Below are 24,941 nucleotides of genomic sequence, written 5' to 3'. Positions count from 1 at the left end.
ATGTACTGGAGGAACTTTGGTTCTGGGTCATCACTTTTCTACCTCTCCTGAAGCACTGTAACAGAACTTAACTAACTTTATTTCACTTCCTCACTGATTGCTTCATGCAAACTCCTCTCACACTTCTCCACTTAGCCATCCAATCATCTTCCAATCTATATTTCTGGAAACTATAAACTAAGATGAAATAAATGCTGCCATCTTTCTCAAATGAGGAGAATCCATCTACTTCCCTAAAGCTCCATACGTCTAGACTATGATAAAGAACAGACTCACTGTATATTAAGGGAGATTCTAGGTCCCACTTTCACTCTACTCTTCCTAGTTAGAAAAAAATCAATCAACAAGCATATATTAAGTGTCTTCTGTGTTTCAGGCAATGTGATAACTATTAGAGACACAAAGTCAAAAAATAAAATCATCCTTCCTTTCAGAGAATTTATATTTTCTTAGAGGAAACAACATACCCATACAAGTAGATGTAGAATAAATAAAAAGTGATTATATGCAAAGTAATTTTAGAGGAAAAATGCTAGTAATTGGAGGGAAATGAGAAAAGGCTTTATGTAGATGATGGATAAGCTTCTGCTTAAAGAAAATGACAGATCTGAGAGGCAGAATGAAGAAGAAATAGATTCCAGGAGGGGAGATGCTCAGCACCAAGATATAGGAATGGGAAATGAAACATCATGTGTGAGGGAAAGAGAGAAAATGAGTTTGGCTCGACTGTAGAGAATAGGAAGGGGAATAGTAAATAAAAAGGTTGAAAAATATTTTGAGACCAAGTTGTGAAGTCCTATAAAATCCAAACAAAAAGGGTTTGCATTTTATCCCAGAGGCAATAGGGAGCCACTGGAGTTTATCGTGTAAGAAATTAATATGGTTAGATCTGCCATTAAGGAACATCATTTAACTTAATGAATTAGAGTAGAGAAAGATGAGCAGAGAAATCAATTAGGAGGAGATTGTGATTATCCAAGCAAGAGATAATAAGGATTTGAATTAGAGTAGTGGCTGTGTGGGTAGAGAGAAGGTGGGAAATACAGAAAAATGTTGTAGGGGCAGAAATGACAAGATCTGGCAAATGACTGCATATGTGAAGTAAGAGAAAATTTTAATAAAATAATAGAGGTCAAAAACCTGAGAGAATGGAAAAATAGAGGTGTCATTGACAGAAACAAAGAAGTTCTGTAAAGGGAAGAGTTTGAGGAGAAAGAACACATGCTCTGTTTTGAAAATCTGGAGTTCACTAATGTGGGTTGAGGTCATTAAAAATTATCTCTCCCTCAAATTTATGATATCTGTTTGACTTATGCATATAGAATATTCCAATTTTATTATAGCTATTTGTGTACTGTTCTTATTCTTCTACTATATTGTTCCTTGAGGATGGAGAATGTGCCTTGTATGTTATTTCTTTTTTGCATCCCTAGTGCCTAGCACTGTGTCTCTTAGGTAATAGGTGCTAAATAAATGTTTGTTGAATGAAATGAGAGGAAATTTAATCTCTTCCCTGTAAGAAGTCAGAGCTCTTAGTTTTACACATGGGGGTTAGAATCTAAGGCATCATCTGATTTAACCTTATCTGTAATTGCCTGTAGTTGTTCAGATATTGACCTTTCTACCATTTTAAGTTACAGAGAATGCTCTTATTCCTTCCTTAGAAATTAACTATGAAAAGCAATGGAGCTGTCTAAGGTATGGCATGGGAACCCTAAGGTCACAAGGATATATTCATTCTTTTTGTAAGCCTGGATGTCTAATGGGTTTACAGATATTCCTTTATTAAACCCCATATGCTTTTTAGTAGACTGTGTATACTCTTAAGGGCCTGCAATGCCTTCAGCATGTGTCATTTATAATAACAAATACACATTCTACAGCTACCTATTAGTAGTGCCTAAAGACAGAATAAAAGTTTCCGGTTTTTTGGTTTGGTTTGGTTTTGTATTTTAACAAGAACAGATTGGGGCAAATGCATAAGGTATGGTGTGTAACTTTCTGTGACTTTGTTAAATGAAGTTGTTTATCTCCTGAGATGAAGTTTAGTTACCAAAAAATTATTAGATGGGAACATTAGGTTCACAAATAGTTACAGGATATTCCTCTTCTTCACTACTTTTATAAGATTAAAAAAACCTACTAACCCTTGAGACATAAAAAATAAAATTCAACATATGCTTGTTCATTTTTATGAATTTCATTATGTTTGAAGATTCTGTGACTGGTCAAACTATTCATTGAATGTGAAGTATTTTAATTTAGTGAGAAGAACACTGGACTACAAGTCTCAAGAATTAAATTTTAAACATAACATTGACATTGACTGGTCATGTGAAGCATGAAGCTTTTCCTCCTGATTGTTTCAAAAGCTAATGCCCTCTCTCATTAAACTGTCTTTAATTAATGTGCCTTTATTCTACACATACATTGTTGTTTGTCATTCCTTCTTGAAGAGGACCAAGATATCAGTAAGGTGATACTGATAGGCTCAGAATGAATATAAAAAACAAGCATTTCTGTTTTGGCCAGACAGCCTGAGGATCTTCCCCTCAAAGGTTTATTTTTTTATTAATTTTTTTTGACTAGGTGAAAGAGGCCATTCTTCGCTTCAATTGACATTTAGCCTTAATTACTGAATAGATGTGGCCTCAGTTAAACTGGGACCTGTTAAAGTCCTTAACTTAAAAGGGCCAAAATCTCCCAATTCCTGAAGGATCACCTCCAGTTGTCCTGATCTATAGCTGGCCCCTAGACCCAGATGGCACTGGAAGAAAAAGTAAGCAGGTGATCTTGCATAGCCATCCTTCACTTAAATCCAATTCACTTATATACACACAAGTGTGTATATACATATGTGTGTATCTACTTAAAATAGATATAGATATCCATTAGCTATATATAGATATATATGCTCATATATATTATATTAATTCAAAAGGTGATATTATGTAATAATATATGTTCTATTAATTCAATATATTATATTATTATATTAATTCAATTATTATATAATATATAAGTAAACTGAGACAAACAAATGGTTGAGAAACTAAATCAAGATCTCAAAGCTAGTCACTGAGTGACAGATTCTAAACTGGAACCAAAGCATCATCACATGATAGCCATGTTTCTGGGGATCAGTCTATCTGTTTTGGGCTTGGCTGACCCACTCCCAACAAGAATAGAATTGCTTTTAAAATGTTGCTAGTTTAGAAGAACTTTCATTTCACTAACATAACTTTGAAGAACAGGAGGTCAGTTCACTTAGGTAAATGACTATAACTGAAATGGAAATAAAGCATTCATTACTAACAGTGTTTCTATTACAAGCCTCCTCCAAGCACATCATTGTGATAAGGTTAAAAGAGGCCTGAAATCAGACTCAAAAGAGCTGGTTCTGATACTTATCAGCTGTGTGATAGGAAAAATCAGTCAACTTCTCTGAGCCTCAGTTGTGTGGTGAGGAAAAGGATATCTAAATCACAAAGGTTTTGTGAAGAATTCCTTTCTAAATGGAAAAGCTATCGTCAGCTGTTATTATTATTACTTCATTTATTGATGAAAACTAGCATATTTAAAAAGGGATTATGAAGCTTAATAGTGTCAAACTCTAATAGAATTAAAGAAACTAAGCCATACATAAGGATCCCTATGGGCTGCATATTTACTTAGAAAATCAAATTAACATATTTATGTTTTATTGTATTTTTTTATTTATTTTGTTAAGTATTTCCTAATTCCATTTTAATCTATAGACAGTGTATTTCACATATTTGATGTAGGTGGTAAAAATTAAATTAATAATTCTATGGTGCCTGTCCATCATCACCAAGACAGAGTAGTACTATTCTGACTAATAATCACTTATACTTTATGGTATCCAATCCACTGAATAAGTAAATGGAAGCAAAATCCTTGAATCAATGTTAAGAAAATAATTCTTGTATTAACTTATATGGAAATAATCTGTTAATCCATTTCTCCAATAGTACCCCAGTCTGGAGAGACCAACATTAAAGGAGTCGGGGATGTTTTGGACTTCTGGAAGAAAATACTTTGGCTACATAAAAAGAATGCCATAGCAAGTTACTTTTGAGACCCAGAAAAGTGGAACTGTGAGATTACAGATTTTGAGCTAGAAGATACTTCAGAAAGCATCTAGTCCAAACCCTTCATTCTATAGATAAGAAAAATGAAGTTTAGAGAGATTTTATGATTTGTTCAGAGTTGCCAAAGTACTAAATGGGATTGAAAACTGGGTTTGTTGATGTTTAATTCAGCATTGTTTCTACTGAACATGCTGCTGTCAATGTTTCAAACCTTCCCAGATTTTCAAACAGCAAAAATATATAGAATCTTTTAAAAGAAAAAAAAATCCTCTACTCTATGTTTTGTTACGTCTATTTGAATATCTATCTATCTATGAATTTCACAAGAGAATGAGTTTGGTAGGAAACCTGGACTAGGATATATTTTATAGGAAAGGAAATATCTGCTATTCTCTAAAGAATAGTTCTACTACTTAACTAAAAAGGAGAAAAACAAAAGCAAGACTTTTGTATGTATCCTCTATATTTTGGAGTATAATAAATTGGATATTTGCTACAGGAGGAGGACATTTGCTATAGGGCTTTGCTCAGCAGGAGGGGAGATTAGACTTGTGATAATCATTAGAGTAACAGAAACTCCTCCACTGATATAAACCAGCAATTTATCTTTATCTTATGGTCTTGGAATATTACCTAAGACCTCATGAGATTAAGTGATTTGCCCAGCATCATGAAACCAACCATGTTTCAGAAATAAACCTTGAACTCAAATCTTCCTGATTTTATCTGCTATGTCATGCTCCTTCTTATCTGATACTGGCATTGTTAAAGACTTTTTAATGAAATTTCTCTTATTGTGGGAAATTCTATCCAAAAAAATATTAACCAAAGCTCAGGGACTTTACAAAGATGTTTTGATTTTGTTTTTTTAAAAAAACATATGAATGTTCTTTTACCTATCAAATAGAAAAGCTAATTTAAGGAATGGTGGATATGAAGAGATTTTCACTGACAGCTATAATACCTTCAGGAAACTCAGTAATAAACATTTCCGTTTCTAGAGACTGCCATAACCCAAGAATAATATAAGTAAACCTCAGCACAAGCTCCCGCTACAAGAACCATATATCAAAACTGATATAAATGTCCACAAATTGGTGACAATTTACATCTGCAGCAGGAAAATATTTTCAGTTATGCTCCATTACTCAAGAATGTGTCAGTTTAATAATATTTCTCCTCATGGGCAACCCAATCAAGTGGCAGATTCATTTTTAAGCTAGCTTTGTTGAATTTTAAATTCCTTGATTGAAAAGGGATTATTTGTGTTCAACATCTGTTTAAGACTTGTCCTGATAGGTGAATTCCAGATTAGGCTCAGCACCTGGATAAAGTACACTTTAATTACTCAATTGGGAAGGCTAATTGTCTAATAGAGCCTACCAAAATTATCCCACATTGTTATCATTTTAGAAACTTCCTCTGAGACACCATCTTAAAAAAAAGTGAGTTTTATGTCCAAAGGTATTCTGAGTCTATTCTACTTTGGAGTAACCCCAAGAGTCTGAGTTAATTACACCCCAGAATCTACTCCATTTTTGAGAGGACAGGTCATAATAGAAGAATATAACCTCTGAGATCCCTCCCTGCTCTGAGATTTGATAAGGACTATATTTAGCTTTTCTTTGTATCCCTAGCACTTATCATAATGCTTGTACATAGTAGGTGCCTAATAAGTATTTGTTAATTGTTCAAGAATAACTCAAACTTCTCATCAATATTCCAAAAGGGAATGTTCTCTATTCATTCTAGTTTATTTCTGGTCTTTGCCCTACATTTCCCCCCAAATTCTAACTTCTTAGAGTAGTAGGGACTCTATCATTTGTTGGGGCAATATCCCTATGACATTTCTCACTTGGCAGATAACTGGGTTCTGGTTCTATTCAATTTTGGTAGCTCCATGCAGGGAAGCCAGATGGTATTTTTGTGCATTTATAGTCATTAAGTCAACAACATTTGTTAGTACATATATTACTCTCTAGTGAGCTAACCTCATCACAACCTATGTTCTCCTCCTTTACTTTTGTAGCTTAATCATACTGCTTCCCTAGATCATGCTAATACCAGAAAAATGGTCCTTCTCCTTGGAGATCTTGGCTCCGAAGTTTGAAATCTGAATTCTTTATTGTCTTATGTTGAATTTTGAAAAAAAGAAAATAATCAAAAATTATCTTCTCCAGATATATGATGATATTATCAAGCCTTTGGCTATTATACCCTCTAAGAATTCTTATTATCATATCTTCTATATAGCTCAGTTTATTAAATCATTTGTTTGTACATGTGCCCTAAAGTTGAGCAATTCCTTTAATCATTTTTTAGTATATGAGCATGGAGAACAGATGTTAGGAATCAAATAGTGGCACAATATCTGCTTTTTTTGCTCTAAACTTTCAGATGTTTTCTAACAATAGCTAAAGTAGAAAAATTAACAAGCATGTAATATAGTGAACAAATCAAACAACAACAACAACCAAAAAATAAGAAATTACATCTCACTGTTACCCAATATTTAATATAGTTCCTTTATCTAGTAAATACCAGTTTTTGAATTTGAATATTTAGCATGAGCGTGAACTATAATATATCAGTGGGCTCCAATCAACTCATGACCAAATTCTTCAAAGTCCCTTATTTCCCATTAGTAACAAATATCAATTTATAGTTATAATATTTCTCAGTAATGTTAAATATTTCATGGCTCTGAGCTCTTGTTCTTTAATTTCCCATCATATTTAAGTACTCTGATGTGTCTATTGTGAACTATTTGGGGGTTTTTTTAAACATTTTTCTCATCCCTTTGAGCACAAAGTATCCATCGTCTCACAGAGTAATTGAACCACTCAGTGTTAAGACATCCATCGTCACATATGTGTAGATAGTAAATTTCCTTTGGGTTTTAAAAGACCTGCCAAACTGGCATTTATGGCACTACCTAAAACAAGTTCCTTTTTTCTCCCTGTTTTTATAAAGTCTTTAGCTTACTTTGGAGATAGACTTGCAGACTTCCATGTCTCATCAGTTCTGTAATAATATAAATTGGATCCTCTAAAGTGCAAACAGCATAAAGCTGGATAAGCTTGGGATGTCTCAAGTTCTTCATTATCTGTGCCTCCCTTAGGAAGTCCTTTGGATCCATTGAACCTGAAATAAAAAGGGGGAGGAAATCACTTGTCGTTATTAAGGGCATTCGTATCTGCACAGCAACCTTGTGGGAATCACCAAGATTGCTTTCTGCCTCTTTGTAAAATAAGAACAGCAGGGTCACAAATCTTAAGAGTTATCAAACGAGAGAATCAGTTCAGAAGAGGAAACATAATAACAGGAATGTGTCAATGCATCAGGGCTATGGTGTTTATGGGTTATGACCCATAGGTGAACAAAGGTTGACTTGGGTCCATATGAAAAAGAGAAAAGAAAAAGAAGACAGGCAGCCTAATTGATAAAATGTGGCACAGGCTCATATAAGCACTGAGAGGAAAATTCATGTTAATGTGCAGAAGGGAAAAACACTGACTATTTAATTATTGCAGCAAAAGCTTTTACGTCCAAAGGCAGAGGAAGATTGCCTATTGCATCAGAACCATAGACACAGGCAGTAGTATCCTTTGCACCCATTCTGTGGGAACATCTGGCTGACAATCCTGAGCAGGGTCTTGCTTGTTATATTTTCTCAATTTGAAGAGGTATTGTATTCATGTCAGGTAGAAAGGATTTTTCAAGTCCACCCCCAAAACATTTTTGGTATTCAAGCAGCCACAGCGATTTTATACAACAAAGAAGAGAGGAACTCTGAATGCTTTCTCCTGAGATACTGATCTTATCATCTTGTTAAAGTTGTCAGAGTGCTAATAACTTGACCAAGTGATAATGGAGATATATCCTAGGCTATTTTTAAGCCTACTCCACAATTAAATTGTCCTTAGATGACCCTACTGTGATTCTCCATGGAAGATGGGGTATAGTTAAAGTCAAATGAAAACATAGATGGGAAAGAATTCTAACATGAATTTCTTTAGTTAAGCAAAAATCCTTTTCCTTCTCTCCACAAAAACAAGCATTATTACTTACCTCCTAAGAAAGAGGCAATTAACTCAGAGGGCAGATTGAGACTTTTTTTGACATGGCCAAGGAGGGAATTTGTTTTGTTTGACTAAAAGTTTCTAAAAAAGGGTTCATTCTTTCCTATTTTCTCAGAGCAAGGTAATATTTCCTTAATATTCCTGAAAATAAAATTTATTTTGTTTTTAAACAGCATTATTGTTGGTCAATTTGTATTTTATTTTTCAAAACTAATTTAAAAGAAGTCGTTAATTCTTTTATTGTTTGTTCTGATATGACTAGTCCTCATCTTTGATCTTGATGTTTGTAAGGTACATTATGAACAAGGTTGATGTTGTCTGAGTAAGGTGGTTGATATTTCCATAATTTTGTTTTACCTGATTAGTAGTTACTCTCTTTTCAATCACAATGGCTCAAAAGAAAACTTTTTGGAAGCATGGTAGCTATGTTGTCATCATGTGGGAAAAATAATGGCACAATGGGGGAATTTTTTTGTCCTTGGGTTTCTCAAAGCATAGAGGTCCTTGAACAGGATCTCATTAGTTTTTACTTATCAATGTATTGCTGGAAGAAGTTGAGGGACTGGCCTAAACTCATCAGGTTAGGAAGGAAAGCGGCTGATATGATTTGATCCCAAATTATTCTAATTAAAATCTTGCCAGAGAATATTGTTCTGATGATCTCTTGAACCCACAAATTCTAATGGTCAGATCCCTATTTTCACAACTATAATAAAACCCAATCTGCTGAGACAATAGCTCTACACACCCATTCTCCACCTATTTCTCCATGACCCCTTCTTCCAATTTTGATTCTACTTTCATCATTGTTATATCATGTGAAAGTAAATTTATTAACATAGTTTCACCTAAAATTTCAAAGGAACCTACAAATCCCAGTAAAGGGTTCTCCTTATCTGCCTCAGATTGGTTAATAGCCAGTACAATTACTAACATGTTGAGGAAAAAAAATTGGAATCCACAAAAATCTTTCATACTAGAAAGTTTCATGAATTCTAAGAAAATGAAAGCAGGTAAAAATAAATGGCAAATTTTTGTTGAAAAAAATTCTACATCAAAAGCAGGAGAAAGAGAAATATGTTTACATGGCTATTTCTCTGGGAAAAAAAAGAACTAGAGATTTAAAATAATTGTAGCTTCAGTATGTATCTACAATCAAATACCATAATCGAGAAAATTAAGGAAAACATGGGTGTCATTAAGAGAGAAATGGCAGTCAGCACAAGAGAAATGAGGTACTTCACAGTTTGTCCTGGTTAGATCATATCTGGGTTAGATCTCTTTTAATTCTTGGGATCATATTTTAGAAAGAACATTCATAGCATCTTGTGGTTCAGCCATGTGGTTGATTCCCACTGTCTCTAATGGTAGCATTATCATAGCAAGGAACAATTTTGCTGGAAAGGCCATCATGGTGTCTATATTCAGAGAACCTTTGAAAGCAGTTAGTGAAGTTCTCAGGACAGGAAGTGAAATCAGAATATGGGATATGAACCCCAGAGTACTAACAACTAGGCAGCCATAGTTAGCTGATACAAGCTATTGGTTTATGATTCTGCATCTTGGCAGAAAACATCATTTGTTCTTTGAGGGTTAATGAGTCATTTAGTTATTTGGTGAGACCAATGGGGTCTTAATTCATGGAGACATTGATCCATGTAGCTTCCAATGATAATAGCATTATTGCTTCTAGTCAAACAAATTCAAATGTAAACAAGTATCCTATTATAGTGCCTGAGGTTAGAATCATGGTCATGAAATCCTGGAAAACTATGATTCCTGCATCAAAATGTTCTAGTTAGTTATAATCAAGATGAATTAATGACATTGTGGGGCTGATTGCTCCTTTTCTTCCTCCAACTTGATCATTTTGGCAGAGGCTAACTAGCAACAGAACTAAAAATATTCACTATTCACTTATTTCATAATGTAACATTAAATTTTCATTTTTACCCATCAGAGCTACTGCAAGGGTTTATTCCAAGGGTCATCTTTATTGCTTGGTCATCTGCTAAGCAATAAATAGTTACTGTGATTAATGGCCCAAAAGAAGTGAAAGCATTTAATCAATCACCAAAACTATTTACTGTTATTATACTATAAATCAATAATTATGATTCTGATTGGAGAGAAAACTGTTGCATTTTTGTTTATTTATGGGCAGAATTACAAGAATTATTTTTCTTAGTGTTTTCTAAAATGAGAAAGGGTCTTGCCTTTGAGAGTATTTACATAATTGTGTGTGTGAGTGTGTGTGTGTATGAGAGAGAGAGAGAGAGAGAAAGAGAAAAAGAGAGAGAGAGAGAGAAATGGTCTAGTAAAAAGAGCTCTGAATTCAAAGTAAGCAACTCTAGATTTAATCATGCTGATACTGAATATATGGCCTTAGATAAATCACTTAATTTCTCTGGGTTCCAGGTTCTAAATCTACAAAATGGGAATTAATAATAATTGTATTACCTACTTCATAGGATTTGGGAAGAAAGATGCTTTGAAGAGTTATATAAATATTAAACGATTAGTACAGATAATCGTTGTTCATACTTCTTTTGAAGAGGACCAGTAACATCATGAGATGATATTTTGATTTGTGTGAGAACTGAATTTTAAGTGAGGCAGAGTTGCATACTCTCGTTTTTCCAAAGTCATCAAGGTCAGTGGCAAGAAAAAAGGCAGAATAACTGACAATGACTGGGGATGCAGTGAGTGAGCTCAGCATCTTCAGTACCTGGCTAAGCTCTAAGTTCTCCCCAGCACAAGATTCATCCACCTCCATGGCTGTTGGAACAAACTGTTCTCATTCACCTATTCCACTGGGGGAAGTATTCACATGTTTGGAGTAGACACTCCCCCTTATATACCAATGATTCTGAGTACTGTTGGCTATCCTCAGTCTGGTCTAGCCCATCTGCTGAGATGGTTTTGCCAGAGTGGGGTGTGGTCAGTAAGTATGGACAATTGGAAAGGAACTGAAAAGTCATCTAGTTCAACCCCTTTATTTTACTCAAAGAAACTGAGGTCTATTAAGGTTAAATGTCTTGCTAATGGTAGTAAGTCAAATCCTCTAACTTTTACTATGTATAAAGATACAAAGATCTGAAATGTTAGCTGGTTTGAAAGTAATTAAGGAAAGTGATTATAATATTTTGTTTTGAAGATCTTAGCAGGGATCAAATGGAAAAAAAATAATAAATCACCAACAATAGTTCGGATAAAGCATATCTTCATAGCCCAGTCACATTTTTAATAACCTGCTACAATCAAGTGACTTTTTATTATAAACATTCTACTGACTTCATCAAATTAGCTATCCCTACTTTGAGTAAATTATTTTGCTTAAACAATCAGTAATTCTGAGTAATGTCAGTTCTTATCATCCCCTATGACCTGAGGAGTATTTTAGTAAGTTCAGTTTTGTCAAGATGGACATTCTATTCTCCAAAACATATTACAACCCTAATATAATATAATATAATAACAAGAGTTGCTCTGACTAAAACACATTCTCCTGAAGCCAATCAGGATGAGCCTTTCCATATCACTGGATACAAACTCAAAGACTTTCCAGCTTTGGAAGAATTTGCCATAATTTGTGCTTTGCTGGCATAGCCTTTATGAACACAAGACTACCACCAATCTATGATGGGACATCATAAAAGGAGCATCGTGAAAGATATGAGAATTGCCTGTATGCATACAGCTAGTAATGATGAAATGTTCTAGTTCTAACATTCTGAAGTGATCCTTATACTTTTTGATTATAATTTTTATATTTATATTTTACTTATATTTTTATCATACTAACCCAGATATCTAGGATATTTCCTGTCTTAGTTCAACTTTAAGATATTAAAGCTGAATTTAAAATTTTTTAAAGATATTTACATTTTAATAGCTCAAAACTATATTTTTCAATACTCTGTCTTTAAAAGATGACTAAAGTTCTACTGTTACTATTCTGTAGAATTTTACTTCATTTGGCATATCAAAATTGAAACCTTCCTAGAAGCAATAAGAACTTTTTGTACTACCTACCACATAGGGTCATTGAGAGAAGAATCATAAAGTGCTATGTAATAGTTAGCTATTGTTAGAGGTAGAATTACTTTTAGTATAATAACATTCTGCTTGGTCTCCTGTACCAGTCCCCTTAGAAAAAATTGCTACCCATGCTGATTTCTGACCACTTTAATTTTTCTGTAAATAGGCAAAGCAAGATGGAAAAAAAAGGAATTTCTTATATTTCCAAATAAGAAAATTACTGGAAAACCCACTGTAGCCTCCTGCCTACATTCTCTTTACTACCCCAAACACAAGAGTTTACTACCCCAAACAAAAGAGTTATTCTTTATATACCTTAAAAATTCTACTTTCTCCAAAATCAATTTTTTTCTATTTTTATTAGTACCTTTAAAAATAGACATTGATTATATATTAGCATCTCAAACATTTTAGTTTTAAAATCTTGAATTCTTCATATTCTTCTAACTGCAAGGGAACGTCCTTATCTTTGTATTCTGAATCTTTTTATCTTAGATAGTACTATATGATCTATATGTTCTCAATGTTTAATTCTCTGCCACTGGAAGGAAGGGAGTAAGATTTTGTGGACTTCTTAGAATCATAAATATAAAATACTGATATTAATATCTTATTCTGTAAAGTCCTCAAAGAGTAATGATTATAATCAACAAGTCTATCATTTAAATTGTGATAGTATCATACCTGGTTTTAATGTTTTGACTGCTACAGGAGTGGTATTATTCCATAAACCTTCCCACACCTCACCAAACTGGCCAGATCCTAATATTTTCAGAAGTTGCAGAGAGTTTCGATCTATTTCCCATTGGTCCACAGTCTTATATGACAAATCAAAAGTAGTTGGGACTTCTTTCTGTTATGAAGAATATATGAAAGAACAAAATTTATATTTTTAACTTATTGAGATATATATAGTTGAAATAATGGAGAAAGTTAGAGAAGGGAAGATTTGGGGGAGACAATGAATTCATTTTGAGAAATATTGAGTTTGTAATGTTGGTTGGATATTCAGTCTGAGTTAGCCAATATACAACAAGAAAATTGGCACTAAAGCTCTAAGAGAGATATTAATATGGGAGATAAAGATATTGGAGTTATGAGCAGAGAAGTGATAGTGTTAGACATATAAGTAGTTGAGATCATCAAGAGAAGTAGTAGAGACAGAAAAGAAAAGTCCAACAGCAGAACTTTGGGGACAATATACTTAAAGGCAGGAAAAACATGAAGAGCTAGAAAAAGAGAGAATGAGAGAGAAGAAAAAACTGGAGAAAACTGGCTACTGTATCACAGAAAGCCAGGAAAGAGAGAGAAGAGATAGAGGGGAAATGTGGGAAGCAGTTTTAAACAGTACATATAGGTTGAGAAAGAAATTATTTGCATTTTTTAATAAAGATTTATTAAACAACTGTAAAAATAACTATTTCAAGCAGAGTCAAATAGGTGGTAAGGAAATTGAAGCAAGAGTAGACTACTCTTTTTTGAATTTTGACAATTAAGAAGAGAAGTAAGTTAGTATAAAAGCTTGAGGGTGATATAATAAAGGTAAATTTTTTTTAAATATAAAGTAGCTCCCTGGAGTTCTATAGATGCACAAACAGAAAAAACACAAACACACACAAGCACATGCACGTTTGTGTGTGTGTGTGTTTGTGTGTGTGTGTAAGCTAAAATAGTGGAAGAAATTGAAAGTGCTTAATTTAAGGAGACAGTTGATGATGCTTACTTGGAAGATGGACAAGAATGGGACAAGAACAAAACTCCTGCCCTCAAAAAGCTCAAATTCTAATGGGAGGAAAAAACATGTAAATAATCATGTAACCATAAGATATATAGAATAAATGGAAGCTATTCATGAAGGGTATTGACTTGAAAAAATGACCAAAACAGCCTGCAGAAGATGAAACTGAGCTGAGCCTTAAAAGTAGACAGAGAAATTAGGCATCTGAAATGAGGAAGCAAAGCAAAGTTGTAGTATGAAAGCATAAATGAAGAAGCTTAAAGTTCAATTCAATTCAATAATTATACACTAAGTGTCTGCAACCTAAACTGTTTAGAATGTTGGTGTGAAGTGTTTCCAAAATCCTTGTTAGGTCTCAAGTTGATCAATTCTCCACCCTCAGAAGGGCCCATACTTAAAGATCAGTTGGAGAAGAGGAGGTACCTATAATGCTACTTCATTTTCCAAACTTTGTAAACCTGAAGGCTTGTTTTACTCATCAGAAAAAAGTGAAATGCCTAATAATACAGTGAAATGGATCTAACCCCATATTTACAAAATCCTACATAAATCCCACCATGTCCTTAATCAACAAAAGAAAAAAGAAGAAAATTTCAAACACCTTATCATCAAAAACAATAAAATTATGCCTGTATAAATTCAGAGAAATATAAAATGTCAACTTGTTTAATAATCTGGTATATAAATTCATGGCAAATTATAATCTGAATCCCTGGTCTCCTTCAGGACCTTCATGGATGACACTTTATCAGTGCCTTAGTTCAAAGGACTAAAGAAGTGTTACTTTTAATATTTGCCATAGATTATCAGATGTACTTCTTCTGATATATGTAAAGGGTAGGGGAAGTCACAAAAACAGTAATTGAATTTAAATTAAGTATCGATTCATTGACTCTACCTTTAAGCATGGTTTTCCAAGTTTGATACAGAGGCCATCACTCGTCTTGGTGTAGTGGTCCACAAAAGCATTCAAGGTATCAAAAGTTCTTCTCCGTGTAAGGAAAAAGCCTCCCTCATCAAGTCTTCTCACTCGGTAATGCTTCACAATTTTGTTATCTAAAACTGTAATCACCAACACACCACAAAAGATTTCATTAGTAAATTTCTTGCCCAAACAGAACAGATGTAGAAATAAATTCAATATAAAGATTGGTGATTTCCTTCGGTCTAAGAAGTTCTTCTATGAACAAAATGTAGAAGCCTAGTAGATAAATCCTAGAGTTGTTGTACCATAGAGAAAGTAAATAACTTGTCCCAGATCACGCAGCCAGTAAGTTTCAGAAAAAGACATAATTTGCATTTTCTAACAAAACCTAACACGCCATCAAATGCTACATATGAAACCATTCTGCTTCTGACCCAAAATTACCCTGATATGAGATACTAGACCTAGAATGATTTCAATCTAAGAACATTTGATTAAGAGACTAGGAAAAATTTAATCTTTATAAATCATAATCTATCAAGATACATATATATATATATATATATATATATATATATATATATATATATATATATATGACAGGTCAGTGGCCCAATGAATTGAGTATCATATCTTGAGTTAGAAAAATCTTTGTTCAAATCTGGCTTTTTATTACTAGTTGTATGACCCTCCACAAGTTCCTCACCCCTATTAGCCTCAGTTTCCTCATTTGGAAATGAGCTAGAGAAGGAAATAGCAAACTACTCTAGAGGGCCAAGCCTGAATTCAGGAGGACCTGAGTTCAAATTTGATCTCAGAAACTTAATACTTCCTAGCTGTGTGTCCCTGGGCAAGTCACTTAACCCCCAATTGCCTCAGTGGGAAAAAAAAAACAAAACTTAAAGTGCTATGTGTAAATTTTAGCCATCATCATCACCCTTATCTATAAACTGGAAAGTTCAAAATTTTAAATTCTAAAATGCCATCCAATTCTAAAAAATTGTGATTAATTGAGTTCTAAACCTCCCAGTTTGTAAGATATTTCACTTGTTTCAAGGATCTATAAATTCATATAATTTGAGTATTTGAAGTGATTTTTTTGGTCATTTAATCTCATCTGAATTATGTCCCCTGAAAGGGTCATTCAAACTACTCTTGACGACCCTCAGGGAGGGAAATTTACTTCCTTTCTGAGACAGATCATTCTACTTCAAGATAGCTCTAAACATTAGAAAATTGCTTTTTAATTCACACTGATATTTTTCTCTCTTAATCTTCCATTTTTTGGTGTCAAAGTCCAAAGGTCTTTTCCATGACAATTAGTCAATTACTTATAGATTCTTTAAGTAACATCTTTATTAAATCTTCTCTAATTCCATCAGATGATCTTTATAAGACGTGGTTTTCCGAACTTTCCCAATACATTTTTTGAATGTATATCATTTCTATATCAAAATCTTTCCTAAATGGGAGTTAGGAAATTAATTCCATGTCCAGATAATATCTTATCAGCTCATTTTATTGCAACACTATCCACCCCCATGTTCTGGAGACTATGATTCTATTAAAACAATCAAGATCAACATTCAGTCAACAGCAGCTTATTAAATGTCTTCTACATGCCAGACTCTGTACTAGCTCCTAAGGGTACAGAGACAAAAGTGAAATAGTCTCTGTCTTCAAGGAGCTTGCATTCCATAAGTTTCTTAGCTTTGCCGGGAAGACTCAATATCACATTTTTGATTTATATTGGCATTTAAGCCCACTAAAATCATTAGGTCTTTTTACATGAACCTCCCTCATCATGTATATATGAAGATGACTTTTCAGGCATAAATGAGTATAGTACTTAACACTTCTTTTTTTTTTTATTTCACTTGATTAAATTCATTATTGTGAGTATTTCCTCTACCACCCAGATCAAGCCCCCTTAGAATGTATCTTAGGATATAACCGATGATTATGTCACTCTGATAAATGCTGCTTGTTTTTTCTTCTTTCACTTCAATTCTGATATGATTTTAAATTTCATATCTCAGAAACATTCTATGAGCCTATCAACAAATGGCAAATGTCATTCCCCAACAACAGAAGTTTGAGATGAAATATCAACCTCTAAAATCATTGCTCCAAAGGCAAATAATCAGTAGTTCATTATATAATATTTCTAGGGCTAACAAGCTTCTCTTGGAACTGCCCTTAGAGTATGTGAAAAAGGAAAAAATTAGTCCCAAGATATAAATACTGTTATAGAATGGTATCTCATAAAGGACCATTTTTTATTTCTTGATTTATTAAACCTTGTACAGCATTGACTATTTCATTTGTAATTGGCATCATGGGCATTTATATATGGCTCATTAAAACAGTCAATCCAAATAAGACCAAACTTCGATGAGAGAGAGAGACAGAGAGAAAGAGAGAGACAGACAGACAGACACAGAGAGAGAGAGAGACAGAGACAGAGACAGAGACAGAGACAGAGAGAAAGAGAGAGAGACAGAGACAGAGACAGAGAGAAAGAGAGACAGAGACAGACAGACAGAGAAACAGAGACAGAGACAGAGACAGAGAGAGAGAGAGAGGAGAAACAATTTTGACGCTATGGGAAAATGCAATAGCCTTATATACATGATAAAAACATTTTTAATATCTGTCAAATGCCTCAGTAAAAATACCTGTAGCACACATGATGCTTTATATTTTGAAATTTTTATTGGTGAATGCACACCACATCCAGCAAGGAGGTACTCATTAAGAGTGAAATCAGGAGTGTAAAGCAGGTGCCAGAGGAAAAGAAACTCTCTCTTCTTTATTCTGATCTTTATTACAACAGCAAAGCCTATCCATTTTTTCCCAACTGTCAAAGGATAATAATGTTTGCTCCATTCTTTTTAGGTTGCTAGGGACTGCTGTGAATTCATATTGGTTAAGTACTTTGAGATAATAAGATTTTTTAAAATGCTAACTCTAAAGAATAATTGAACAAGCTATCCATCAATTCAAGGCAGGAACGTAGCTGAATGGATTGAACTCCTAGGCCATGAATTCTGAGCTTTGATCCAGACTTCTCATTTATGCTTCTTGACCAAAAGAAATATATTTCCTCTTGTCAAGTGATGAATCTACCAAAACAATGGTTGAAAAATAAGGACACATGATAAACAAAAGGTATAAAGAAAGCCAGAACTATATAAAACCATCAAACTAGATAAAAGCCCAAGAAAAGTGTTTTTTAACAAGCTAAATGAATTGACATTACCAATTCACAGTTGTATTTATAGAGTTCTGATGTATTGTTGTTATTTCAGTCATACGAGATTGACCTAAATTCATTTCTATTAAGCTGATAGTAGATTTGGGAGATCAGGTCTCTTCTGGAACATGACTAACTTGTTAAGACAATACCAAATGAATGAAACATATACTCTGATATGTATATATGTATACATACACATACACATCATAAAAGCAAATTATTAGACTTCACTACCTAGATTGCTTCATACTATTCAAGCCTTCATCTCAGGACACTTCAGCTTTAGAATTCACACTTCCAAAGTATCTTAAGAGTCTGGAGCTTATTCCTCTGGATTCTTCTTTCCAGAACAACCCTTTGGGGAAAGCAACCAGACCAGCCATATTTTCATTTTCCACCAAGCTACATTATGCACCCATTTCCTTTTCCTAACTCCTTTTCAATATTCTTTTATATATTGTCTTTTCTCCTTAGGCTGTAGGGAAACTAGATAGAGTAGTGGATAGGGTGTCAGATTTGGAGTCAGGAAGGCTCATTTTCCTGAGTTCGAATCTGGACTCAGACAAGCCTTGGGCAAGTCACTTAACCCTATTTGCCTCTGTTTCCTCATCTATAAAATAGGCTGGAAAAGGAAATGGTATATTTACCAAGAAAACCCCAAATGAGATTACAGACAGACATGAATGAAAATGAATGAACACCAATGTTAGAATGTAACCTCTTTGGAAACAAGAACCGTCTTTCTTTTTATTTATATTTTTATTCCCAATGCTTAGCATAGTGCCTTGCATATAATAAACACTTAATAAATGCTTTATATTATGTCAGCATGATGTAAAAGCAGTTGATCAATTCAGTAAGATCCAGTCCAAATGATTGACAAATTTCGTCTATGTAGAAATCTAAAATATAAGACCCTTTCCTTACATGGAAAATTAATATCTTAATACTTGGATCACACATACATATAAATTTGTTATGAGGAAAGTACCATATGAAGGACTTAAGCTCAGGTGGTGTTTCTGTGGTAAACTGTGTTTAACATGACATTGACACTTGATTTAAAAAACATAGTGCTAGTGTGCTAGGAGGCCATTTAACGCATATGATTCAAGGACAAAGATTCAAAAAAATATACAGTGTAAAAACAAATTATTGGTTTATGTCTGCATGATAGCAAAACATTTAGTGAAAAATATCAGTCCAACTGGTTGACATGATTAAGATAAGATACAGCACTGATGAGGAAGATAGTGTATTGATTGGTTCATTCGACAAATACTTATTAACCATATTCTATGTGTAAGGAATTGTGCTAAATACTGGGGGAGATTCTAAGGACAAGAAAAATTACATAATCTCAGGACTCAAAGAATTTATATTTCACTGCGGGTGGTTGAAAATTAGAACATACAGATTAAAACATACATACAAAAACAGATAAGTATAATACAAAGTAGGATACATCGGGGTAAGGAGAGATCTGGGCAAAATGTTTAAGAAAATTAGAAAAGAAAGGATACTCAGGTAGAAGGAACAGAGAAAACTTTGAGGAAGAGCTAAATCTTTTTAAAAGACAAGAGAGACAGAGAGAGAGAGAGAGAAGCAGAGAGAGAAAAGGAGGGAGGGAGGGAAACAAAGAGAGGGGGGGAGAAAGAGGGAGGGAAATTATAATAATGAGGCAGATTTAAAATTTGATGGCATTACCAATATAAAGGGGAACTTGCTCAAATGAACAGAGATAAGAAACACCAAATCCAATTTGGGAAACAGCTAGTAGTTTGTGTTGGCTGGAAAACAGAATGCAAGAAAGAGAATGTGAACTGAGATTGAAAAGGTAGATTGGGAACAATTGTGGAGAACCTAGTGGGATACTTAAAGGTTTTGAATAGATAAGTTATATGGTCAGATTTGTGCCTTCGAAAGATGATTTTCATAATTGTAGAAAGGATGTATTGGTGAGGGGAGAGACCAGAGACAGAAAGATCAGTAAGTAGGCTATGACAATAATCCAGACAAGGTGATGAGAAAGTGAAGTGAGGTGATTGCAACATGAGTGAAATGACAGAGTGGATATAGGAGATAGTACAGAGGCAAAATGAACATGTCAATTACTAATTGGATACAGGGCTTAGGAGTGAGGAGAGGAGTAAAAAGGAGGAGGCAAGAGTCAAAGAGGATTCCAAGATTTCTAACTTATGTGCCTGTAAGTATGTTGGTGCCATCAACAAAAATCATGCAATTGGGAAGATAGGTAAAGAAACTTGACCAAAAAACAGAAAACCTGGATTTTGAAACATCGTCTTCTCCAACTTACTAGTTGCTTATGTACAAATAATTTAACTTGCAAGAAGATACATGATAAGTATACTGGACATCCAGTCAGAGCTCCTAATTTCCAATCTTAGTTCTGCCAATCATTGTGAATTTGGCCATTACAAACTTTCTGGACATCAGCTTCCTCAATTGTAAAATATGAAATTTGAACTAAATGATATGTTTCAATGAGAAATTATGATCCTATTAACATCTCCAAGTCTCAGTTTCTTCATATATAAAATAAGTATAATAATACTTGGATTACCTACCTTTAAAGTTTATTATGAAGAACGCTCATAACTGCTGCTATAACTTACCAAATTTTCATTTTTCAACTGGTTGCTGTAGTGTCATTGTTAGTGCCTGAGAATAATCCATTTCCACACAGTGTAAAACAGTGATTTAGTTGACTGAGCACAGGAATGAAAATCAAGAATTCATACTCTAATCTTATTCTGCCCATGATTTGTTCTTTGACCTAAGACAGAGAATTTCATCTCAGTTTTCTTATCTAGAAAATGAGAATAATGAGACTATCAGTCTACCCTCACAGGGATATTTTGAGTGTTGTCATTCACAAAGTGTTGTAGATTTCCCACTGAAATTATATGATGCAGTGTTTGTCAAATCAGCCTCATCAAAAACTGCATTGATAATGGAAGAGCTTTTACAAAACTGTATTTTCGGTGATTTGAACAATAACAATACTATGACTTGATCATTATCACAAATCTGAAGCTAAGAAATGATTCCTATTCCTTTGGGACAGGCCTCCCTCATGCAATTGGTAAACTCCCTTATCTTTTTGATTAATTCTCCATAAAGCTTCAGTCTCACCTAAATTATGGGACTATTGTAAGGAAGACACTGGAACTTCACTACTATGAAATCCATGTCCACACTAATAGACATTCACAGATCCCATAGCATCTTACTTTACATGTAACTTTCCATTAAAAATGAGTTTTATTGGTGCTACAGCAACAAAATCCTTCTGGGATCAAATCCAAGACATAGTCACATGATACTGAATTTTTCTTGATAGCTTGATAGCAAATAATGAATGGTGCTGTAACAGCAAGGTTTGAAACTAATTAGCTTATTAGGAGAAACATGACAGCTGCCTTTAAATATCTAAAGGGCTGTTACAAAAGAATGGGAGGGAACTGTGTTGCTCTGGGCCAATATTGTTGTATGAGGACCCCTGGGAGTCTCCAAAATCCTTTCAGCATATCCACAAGGTCAAAACCATTTTCATAACAATACTAAAATAATTCAGTTTCCTACAAGCTAAATATAGATATAATGCATATAAACAAAAATTCTTGAGGAAGTTCACTATATAGATATATATATCTGAGACAATTGATGTTAAGTGACTTGCCCAGGGTCACAAAGCTAGGAAGTGTTAAGTGTCTGAGATTAGATCTGAACTCAGGTCTTCTTGACTTCAGAGTTGGTGCTCTATCCACTGCACCAACTAGCTGTCCCTTCAATAATTTTTAAGATTACAAAAATGTCTTGAGAATAAAAAATTTGAGAATCACTGCTCTGAACATCAGAATCTATGACCAATGGATAAAAGTTATAAAAAAGATCAGATTTCATCTCTATTCTCATTTCTGCTTCCTAGTTTTCCTGGCTTCCTTCAAATTTAACCTAAATCCCACTTTCTGCAAGAAGCTTTTTTGCCTTGCTCCTTAATCATTTTGTCCTCATTAAGAGTTTATCACTAACAAATCTAGTTGTTTGCATAATGCCTTATCCATTAGATTGTAAACTCCTTCTGAATCTTTTTGTACAGTAAAATAACGGTTTGGTCATGTATACTTATTGTGTATCTAATTTATATTTTAATATATTTAACATCTACTGGTCATCCTGCCATCTGGGGGAGGGGGTGGGGGGTAAGAGGTGAAAAATTGGAACAAGAGGTTTGACAATTGTTAATGCTGTAAAGTTACCCATGCATATAATCTGTAAATAAAAGGCTATTAAATTAAAAAAAAAGCTATTAAAAAAAAAAGATTGTAAACTCTTGTTTGTTTTTGGTTTTTTTGCCTTTCTCTGTGTCCCCAGACATAGCATAATATATTGTTGTTGTTAATCATTGTCCAGTCATTTTTCATTCCTGTCTGACTGTTCATGATCCCTTTTGGGGTTTTCTTGACAAGGATACTGGTTTGGCATTTCCTTCTCCAGCTCATTTTCCAGATGAGGAAACTGGGGCAAATAGGATTAAGTGACTCCCCCAGGTCACACAGCTAGTAAGTATCTGAAGTCAGATGATCTCAGGGAGAGGAGTTTCCTACATCTAGGTTTGGCATTCCATTGTCACCTAGCTGTCCCTACATAGTAGGTGCTTAATAAATGTCTCTTGATTAAAAAAAAAAAAAGTTCGAAAAGGTGTGATAGAATTTCCCTAGAAGTTAGTGAGCATCTTTTACCCGAAGGCTGGATAGTCATCTGAGAAAGGTTTCATCCCTAACCAAGTGACTGACTTAAATGACCTTTAAGGTACCCTCAAATTGTATTTGTTGCAGATGAACTTACTTTGTATAGATGCAGTCACACGTAAATATGCACAAGAGGTGAAAGATGCTACTGGGAAATATGATAGGTTTTTGATGGTTTTGTTAGATAATCTTTGTAATTGTTCCCATTAAACTCATCTATTCTCACCTTTCCATTTTCTCCCTTAACAAATAAAAAAAGTTAATGTTATCCAATAAAATTGGTGTGGAGAAAGGAACAAAACTAATATTTTTGTCTCCCATCTAATATTCTGACTAATTGTTACATGGTCATAAATCATATCTGATACTAATTTGTATATCCTCACATCAACTAGCAATATTACTAACCTCAGGACTAGCACTCACTAGATGTCCTTTCATTAAATTTTCAAGGCTAATGAGAAGATCTAATTCAGGTATTAATAATACCTGAATTAGATATTCTACCCTCATAAGTCTGTATTTGGGATATTATATTTAGTTTTGGACATATCAGTTTAAAAAACACATTGATTAACTGGAGTATTTCCACAAGAGAAAAAATATATGAGGATAGAATAGATGGAGAATAGAGAAAGTAAGGAATAGAGACCAGACCTGTGATTTTCCTGCTGTAAGGAATTCCTGGGTGAAGGAACATCATATATCAATGCAAGAAGACTTTTACAGTCTTTCTTAATCTTATTTTTGTCCCTCTCAGATTATCTCTCATTTATTTTGTTTGTACCTACCTATTTTCATGTGTCCTCCCTCATCATCATCAGACTGTGAGCTCCTCAAATTTCAGGTCAGCAACATTCCATAAACTTTCAGTGTGAGAAAGCTGCCTGGGCATTGAGAGATTAAGTGCTTGCTCAAATTCACAAAACCAGAATATGTCAGAGGCAAGACTTGAATCTAGGTTTTCTTGGCTCTGAGGCTTACTTTAAAATTAAAAATAAACACACAAGCTTTGCCTCTCAGCATTCAATTACTATCATTGGATTAGTTGATAGAATTAAGTATGTTCAGTTTAGTGAATAAAAAACTTAGTTGAGGGAACAAGTATTTATTAAGCTTCTATTTTGTGTCAAGTACTATGTTAAGCACTTTACAGATATTATCTCATTTAATCCTCACAACAACCATGAGAGTTAGGTGCTATTAGGATTCTCATTTTATAGTTGAAGAAACTGCTATACACAAATTAAGTGATATGTCCAGTACCAAATAGCTAGTGTATAAAACTGGATTTAAATTCAGGTCTTCCTGACCAGGCCCAGTGCCCTCCCTATTCACTATGCTACCCTAGGCATCTTTGGGGAAAGGGGGTAAAATATAATAATCTTCAAGAATTTAATGTATTATATAGAAAAGGAACTAGATGTGTTTACTTTTACCCTAGAGGACAGAACTAGCAATGAAAACTGAAGAAAAACAGTTATAAGTTTGTAATAAGATCAAAATTCACAACAAAAATTAAATGGGCTACCTAGAAAACCAGTATTTTGTCCATCACTAGAACTCTGATCAAAAGCCACTTTTGGATATTTCAGAGAGGATTTCTATTTGAATATGGTCTGTGAAAACATGAAGCAAATTGAGTGTCCCTTATCCTGATCACTTCAACTAAGGCTAGTTTAATATAAAATGTCTGATTCAAGATTTCTTTAAATTTCCAATTTCTGACTCATTCAAATTTTTCAATATAGGTTATGAAAAATCATCTTTTTAAATACTTTCTACCCACAAAATTACTCTCCTCCAAATAGTAAAATGATTCTGAAATCTAAGTATCTATATTGATGTTGTATTTTATTCATGTATATTCTTAAATGTTTCTCATAATATTTGTGTCTGTTCTTTGAGAATGGCCATATCTTTCATTTCTTGTGCAAATCCCCAAAGAGTTTTGTATGATGCTACACACTATACAAAGGATTAGTAAATGTCACTTGCTACTTGTCTAA

General features: G+C 33.9%; 1 protein-coding gene across 2 annotated transcripts in view; it reads right to left on the bottom strand.

Moving 5' to 3' along the window:
- Positions 1-24,941, bottom strand: part of FRK (fyn related Src family tyrosine kinase) — a 115,692-nt gene that overhangs the window by 9,208 nt on the left and 81,543 nt on the right. For both annotated transcript variants that reach the window (XR_004233629.1, XM_003769373.4), the window contains exons 3-5: positions 14,872-15,035; positions 12,920-13,088; positions 7,098-7,256 (exon numbers count right to left, since the gene is read on the bottom strand). Coding sequence is in view for 1 of the 2 variants with exons in the window: in XM_003769373.4 (XP_003769421.1) it covers positions 7,098-7,256; positions 12,920-13,088; positions 14,872-15,035 (492 nt within the window). In the remaining variant the exon portion in view is untranslated. The remainder of the gene's footprint in view (positions 1-7,097; positions 7,257-12,919; positions 13,089-14,871; positions 15,036-24,941) is intronic.

The sequence above is a fragment of the Sarcophilus harrisii genome, chromosome 4 (assembly GCF_902635505.1).
Source record: "Sarcophilus harrisii chromosome 4, mSarHar1.11, whole genome shotgun sequence".
Taxonomy (NCBI): Eukaryota; Metazoa; Chordata; class Mammalia; order Dasyuromorphia; family Dasyuridae; genus Sarcophilus; species Sarcophilus harrisii.
This window is presented reverse-complemented; position numbering and strand designations above follow the sequence as displayed.